Genomic DNA, 7,344 nt, shown 5'->3' with positions numbered 1-7,344 from the left:
AAAAATGTTTACAGAAATGATTTTGATTTGTTTATAATTGGCTATATATATTTTATCTAATATCTCATATAATCATGATGAATACAAAAATAATTATATTAAAATATACAAATATTGTTATTAATTAATATAAATGATAGTGTGAACCGAGTGGGTCGAGCGCCGAGCTTGTCCCCACTTATCAGCTTCTTTGTCAGGGATTGTCTATGTGGTAAATGAGTGGCAGGTTAGCAAGGTTGTGACAAGGTGTCGGCTGTACTCAAGGATGACACGAAATTAAAGATAAGATAAACATATTTAATAAACAAATAATTATACAAAGCGAACACAAAAATGTAAATAGTGACAAAATTTCTAAGTTGTGACAATGACACTCTAACGCAAAAGACCGTCTAAGTACTGGACCTTTATCGGTCCCAATATTCCTTAAGTTAACCTAAATCTAGCCTATAACCAAGAGAGAGAGAGAGAGAGAGAGAGGTTTAAAATATTCTAAGTGATTACCTCTTTTGCCATGGCAATCAAGTTCTGAGAAGTCTTTACTTCGGGAGCGCTGAGCAGGGATCCGAATTGGTTCTGGCCTAGTGTCTTCCCTACGATGCGCCTTGGGGCAATCGCCGCAGGGAAGATCCCTTTTTATACATGTCCTGGAGGGGGAACTATCAGGGAAAGTTCTGATGCAATCCCATCTAAGTTCAATTTGCATCTGGGTGTTGTTTACGTTAATTGTCAGAAATTGAACATTTCTTTAAATTTATTATTTCTTCTATCCGATATTGTTACTCTTTCTACCTGATAAAATTGATAACAGCTGTCAAACCGAATTAATTGCTGGAGGTGACTAAGGTCAGGGTATGTAGTGCAACCTTAGTAATAATTGTTCATTTGGTGGATCATCTGATCGGTTTTATCAATGTTAAAATTGAACAAAATAGGAAGTGTGTGGGTTTGTTCGGTTCAGACTCCCCTTGTTGGTGACCTTTTTGTTACCCTCTATCAAGTAACAAGTTTAGGTTCTTCTTAATTGGCTAGTTATTTGTAGATCCTAACAAAGGTACAAATGAATAATCCCCGGTTGCGAGGGGAGAATCTTATCTGTCGTCCAAAATGTATTTGAAAGTTTAAAAGGTCACTTCTCGAAGTGAGACAGAAAATTGAAGGGTTGAAAGGTCTAATTTCGACCTCCCAGCAAGGGAGGTCGAAATTAGACCTTTCAACCCTTCAATTTTCGGGAGAAAGAAGGGTTCAATTTTCTGGAGGAAGAAGGGAAATAATGTTTAGAAAAAAAATATTGAAGCTTTAAAATTCACAAAAGAGCTTAAATCCTCACAATAGCAATTTTAGCAATTTTATGCTATTTTATAACAACTTCATAAAATTCTATCTTAAAGCCTAGTGAAATGATTTTTAAAGAATTGAAATAAAAATTTCTACATTTTCCTCAAATTCTTACAACAGAACTTCATCTATCATCACCATCATATTTTAACATACAAACTATTATTTTCAACGGTACAACAATTTTTATCAGGCTGTACATTTGTTATATTTTAAAATGTTTTAATTATGTGAATTATATATTTAACAGCTTGATACTTTTGATGATATTTATTTTGAAAATCAGTTAAAATAGATTAAAGAATGTAATGCTACTTACACTTTCTGTGGTGATATGAATAAATATAACATTTGCCATAATGCAAATTCAAAGTCCATGTGACGAAAATAAATGAGACGTCTTAGAAATTTTGATCGTTTTGCTGTAGCACTGTGTTTTTCAGTTCGACTAGGAATTGGAGATGGTAATGGTGAAGAATTGTGAAATGAAAGAGGAGGACTTGGAGGTGGTGACTGTTTGGCATGAATCATTTTTGTGCCAATTGTATCTGAAATATATATGAATAAAGTTTTAAATTTTCATTAATTTTATTTCATGTTTAACATTTATTAAGATATACTTTTTATCATCACTACAGAAAGTATCTATTCATATATGTTAATTCATTTATTTCATTATCTTTTTGCATAAATGATGAATCACTTGGATATATTTTAAGAAATTTTTATTTGAAAATAACTGATAGAAATGATTTAACTATAATGATAGATATTCATAAATTTATTTTATTAAGCCTGAATCTTTTAAATTCATATGTTTCTCTTTGCAATTGTATAATTTACAATTGAAGACATGAATGGATGATGTTATGTATCTCTCTCTCATATACCATCAACAAAAACCTCATAGATTAAATTACACTGTAATGTCCACTGCAATACACTATTAAATATATCTATTTAATATTTACACTGAAAAAATTACTTAATCAAAACATGATCATCAATTTACTTAAAGCTTCGATTTTGTAACATAACATCTTTAACCACTCATATCTTCAATTATAATCTTTTGAAATTTGCTTTAACAATTGTATCACCTTCAAACAAAGTCCTGCTGAAGATTCATATATAAGTTAGTAATCAGGCTAGTTTGATGAGCAAGGCAATTGCCTCAAGACATAAAATTAGTAGTCAAAAATGTTCAAAACAAGAAACAAATAAATAATATTATTAAGCTGAATACAGCATAGTCCTGTAAACATACTCTGAAGTTATTTATAAATAGTGCATATAAGAGTGCTGATGCTTAAAGTGCTCTCTATTGGCTATTTGGAAACACATGTAGCAAAAATTGGTTTTGCTTCAGAATCAAGTTATCATCAAGTCAGCACTGTTACTAATTCATGCAATATTATCTCTTACAAACTCAAGCTGCATAGATAACTTAATGTGTGTCCTTCCTCTAAATCAATTTCTCAAACTGGATCTGAAGAATCTTGGAGTTCCTCTAAGGCAGTATTTTTCAACCATTTTCTCATTGTGGACTGGTAAAATTATGGATACTTTTATGTGGACCAAGTAATTATATGCTTATCTGAGTTACTGTATGTAACAAAGTACATACAGTAACTCTAGATTACTATTCAAATGCCATCCATAATCAACTACACCAACTTCAGTATGGTCAAATACTTTTCTGTGGACCAACAGTTGAAAAACATTGCTCTAAGAAATATTAGAGATTCTGCAAAGAGGAAAATGCTTAACAGTAGAAAAAAATTTATTGAAGGTTCTAAATCTGTACATGTGACAATTTGGCATTTATTATTCTGCCACTGATAGCTTTAAATTGCATGCCAATATGTTAATCTTTTCCATATATATAAGCCAAATACTACTAGATTTAATGGGCTTTAATTTCAGAGTTTTTATTTTTCTATAAAAATCTTCAAGCTTTCTAAGATAGACATGAACTCAAACAGCTTTGATATTATGCTAGATTTCTAAAAAAAAAAAAAAAATAATTTTATATAGATAGTATTAAAAATTTTTTAAATAAATATAAATATTCATAAACGGCAACACTTCTCAAATTAGGAAGTTCTGTAAAACTTCATAACATTTTATAAGTTTCAAGAAGAAAATACACCTACTTTAAGAAAATCAACAGTTTAATTACAGGTGAAATGTTTTCAGACCAATTTCAGCTCATGCTATTGTTTAAAACAAATGCAGGATATATTCAATGTTCCAGAAACATAAGAGCTTTAAAATGTATGTGTAATATTACACTGGTACACCATCAAATTTCTGGCACCCTTTATTCCAAAAGCCTTGCCAGATTAATCATTTTGCTGGACCAACTGTAGTCACATATAATTCATCATCTCTAATCCACTAATTATATTCCTTCCATATGTTTAAGGTATACTAAAGAAACTGAAATTAAATAAATATTAAATGTAAATTGCATTTGACACTACCTCTGACATACTCATGCCATATCTAGGGTTAAATTTTAGCAAAATAAACTAAGAAAATAATGAAATTGTGATATAATCATCAAGTGAAGTGTAAATAATGTAAATATGTGCTCCCTATATACAGTGCCATATGTGGCTGCTCAGTAAACTAGTTTGATGGCTGCAGGAATTTCAAGTTCCTTCTTGTATTTTGTCTGGATTAAAGACAGTGTTGGACCATCAGTTGCTGGAAATTTGGTGGTGTATCTGTATAAGATAAATACATATTTTATCAAATACCATCTTACAATACTAAATAATTAATAAAAATTGAATTTAAAAAAGTAAACAAGCTATTACACAAATAAGAAAAATATGTAGTTGAAACAATTGTAGCAACTAACATGGAAAAATATAAAGGTTAAATTTAAGTTGTAGGGAAACATCAAAGTATCTTGTTATAGTGTAAGAAATCCCTAGAATCAATTAATCAAGTCCATGCAGAACATGGCTATTTATTGTATCACATGTACAGTATCTTTTCAAATTGCATTTCAAAATTTGTTATTCTTGTAAATATCAAAACAAATAGAAAGCATATTGAAATGCCAATGTTGGAATCAAACATTCTAATTTTTAAATAATAGTATATTAGACTTATACTTTTATGAATCTTTAGAAAAATTGCACCATTGAATGATATCACACTTAAGTATGAGAGGTTATCAAAAAGTTTGTCATATTGGACAAAAAAGAAAATTATGAATTTATTTTTATTTATGAAATTATTTTTGACAAAAAGCACAGGAGTTATTAAGCTTCAAAAAGGATAAACAAAATTGAGCCCCCTACACACACTAACATCCATACATATAGAAAAAACCCCCCTGAATTTTTTGCATTTCTTGACATTTCAAGGACCTGAGTCCAAAAATATAAAAATCTGGGGGAGGGTCATTCAAGAAAACTCCAGGAATCTTTATATCCCCATGTGTCAGTCATATGGCTATTTCCTGTTGTCACTGCAAGAGGGATTCTAAATGAACCAAATGCATGACTAATAAATTGAAAGCATATGATGTCATCACATTCCTGCATTTTGCTTGGAAAAAATGTCATTGCCGTCTATGCTGAGATGTCTGCAGTCTAAGGAAACAAGTGCCCATTGTATGATATGGTAAGAAAATGGAAAAATCATTTTCAAACAGGTCATTCATGCCTGGAAGATGAACCCAGAAGTGGTAGACTATCAATGATGATGAATGAGGAATTGGTGCAGAAAGTGAAGGCCCTGGTTCTGTCAGACAGAATTACCATCTACATCTGCATGAATAAGGTCTGTACTAGTTATGGATTCATACATACCATCCCCCAAGTCATTTTGCTTTTGTGAAAAATCTCTAAAAGATCAGTTCCTCAATTCCTCCCACCTGTTTAAAAACAATGATGAATTTTTTTCAATCATTTGGTAACCATGGGTGAACATTGTGCCTATCACTATGATCCAGAGACCAAGCAAATGAACAAGCAGTGAAAACATATGGATTCACTGCCACCAAATAAATCCAAGACAATCTTCTGCTGGGAAGGTCACACACTGTCTTTTGGGACTGCCAGTGTTATCATGACTGATTACTTAGATAAAAATAACAGATTATCACTGAAGACTATTGTCACAATTTCTTGGTGAAGTTGGGTGACAGATAAAACAGAAAAATATGTGAAATATTCAGCAAAGGTGTCCAGTTCCTTTAGGGCTATGAAATCAGTATGAAAAAGCACAGAATCCTCAGTTTATGGTATTTTACTCCTTTATTTACCAATACAGAAAATATAATGAACGTATTTATTACTTATCATTTTTATACTGATTGAAAGCATGCAAGAAATAAAGCCTTTTGATCCTTCCTTGTTTTTTCTAATTAAAAACAAATTTTGTGCATATACAGTAATACCCTGAACTTATGCGATAGGTGGGACCGAGCGATAACCGCACAAGTCGAATTTGTGTAAGTCAGGGTATAATTTAGCAATTTGTGTAAAATCCAAGTCGGATGTATGTAAGCTAATAAATGTTCTTGTTAATCTTCTCGTCTTTTGATTTGTTCACGGTTACAAGAAATCACCACATAGAGTCTCTCAAGTCTCTGTAGATATAACAAACACAGAAATAAATAACACAAAATAAACTGTAGCTATGCGGTGATTCCGGGCAACACGTCTGAACATGTAAGCTGAACAATAGTGTGGGGGAGTGAGTAATCAAGAGTTGCATGGTGCTCAAACAAAAGACGAATTGACGAGATTTGAAAATCACGTAACTCCGAGTTTGCATAAGTCGGGGTAGAGTAAGTCGAGGTATTACTGTACAGTTGCGACTTCCAGGTCTTTTAATCTGTATATATTAAAATGTACAAATTAATATGTATGTAAATTTCTTTATACAATATAGTCAACATGAATAATCAGACAACTTTTTTGAACCATAACCTGTTGAAGTTTGGGTGTAAAAACTGTAGCTATGCCATTGTGGTTTATTTATTTATTTATTGAAAAAATTACAAACATTTAATCACCTTAAGGCTTAAGCATAAGACAAAACTTAGAAATAAAAACAATAAGGTTATATATTAATTCATATGCCTTTGTGTCCTTATTATACTGGTGTCTGGGTTCTGCAAATTGAGGAAACTTATTCAGAAAAAAACAATCTTTATCATTCACCTGTTTCACCTGCCAGTAGACATTTATATGTAGTAAATGAGGTTATATTCTTATTAAAACGCTATGAAGTTTAAAGTAATAGGCTATAAAAGAAAGAAACTATAAAATAAAATCGGAAACATATTTCTCTAACAACTCTCTTCCTTTTTAAGATTAAATTATTATTTAAATATAATATATAACTAAAAAACAAATTAATCAAATCTGTGAAATAAGAAATTTTAACATGTATTTTTTATATTAAATTGTAATATAAAATTGTAATATATAAAAAATACATTATAAATTAAATTAAATTTATTAGGAATTAGTTGGTCTGATTTTACTGACTCAGACTCCAGTAACTTAAGAATTAGCTTTCAACTCCAATTCCGTGCCCACAGTCCTAGATTCCTTCATGAAAATGCATCTGCACATGTAATACTTGCAACTGCCACAGTTGCGATGAAATGTGAATACGAAATTCTTTCATATCAATCTTATTTGCCCAACCTTGTTTCAAGAAACTTCTTCCTCTTCTGCTACATGAAGACTCCACTTTTGGATGGCAATTGAACAGTAATAGAGAGAAAATTCATTCCTCAATTACAGAAATCAGTTTTTAAGATTTCTGTAGTGGAGAAATGATTTTCTGAGTAGACAAATTTCTACAGTGATGGCTTGCACTAAGTGAATAACAAATGAGATAAATGCATAAATGTGCACAGACTATATAAAAAAAAGACTAATCTAACCAGCAAGCTTCATCAAGATAAAATGACTTCTTCTGTCCAATATGATGAACATTTTGATACCCCTACAGCTTATCTGGAATACT

The 7,344-nt window shown here is 31.1% G+C and overlaps 1 protein-coding gene across 1 annotated transcript; it reads right to left on the bottom strand.

The window, feature by feature from the left end:
• Nucleotides 1-1,348: 1,348 nt before the first annotated feature.
• LOC111616844 (protein unc-50 homolog) lies at nt 1,349-7,329 on the bottom strand. Its single transcript, XM_023358199.1, has 2 exons — nt 7,262-7,329; nt 1,349-1,886 (listed from the first exon to the last, which is right to left on the bottom strand). The coding sequence occupies exons 1-2, from the start codon at nt 7,311-7,313 to the stop codon at nt 1,654-1,656; spliced, it is 285 nt and encodes a 94-aa protein (XP_023213967.1). The 5' UTR covers nt 7,314-7,329; the 3' UTR covers nt 1,349-1,653.
• Between the last annotated feature and the right edge of the window lie 15 nt (nt 7,330-7,344).

The sequence above is a fragment of the Centruroides sculpturatus genome, unplaced genomic scaffold, assembly GCF_000671375.1.
Source record: "Centruroides sculpturatus isolate CEXI.00-Female unplaced genomic scaffold, Cexi_2.0 scaffold4174, whole genome shotgun sequence".
Lineage (NCBI taxonomy): Eukaryota > Metazoa > Arthropoda > Arachnida > Scorpiones > Buthidae > Centruroides > Centruroides sculpturatus.
Note: the sequence above shows the minus strand (reverse complement) of the source record. Positions and strands in the feature narration are given on the sequence as shown.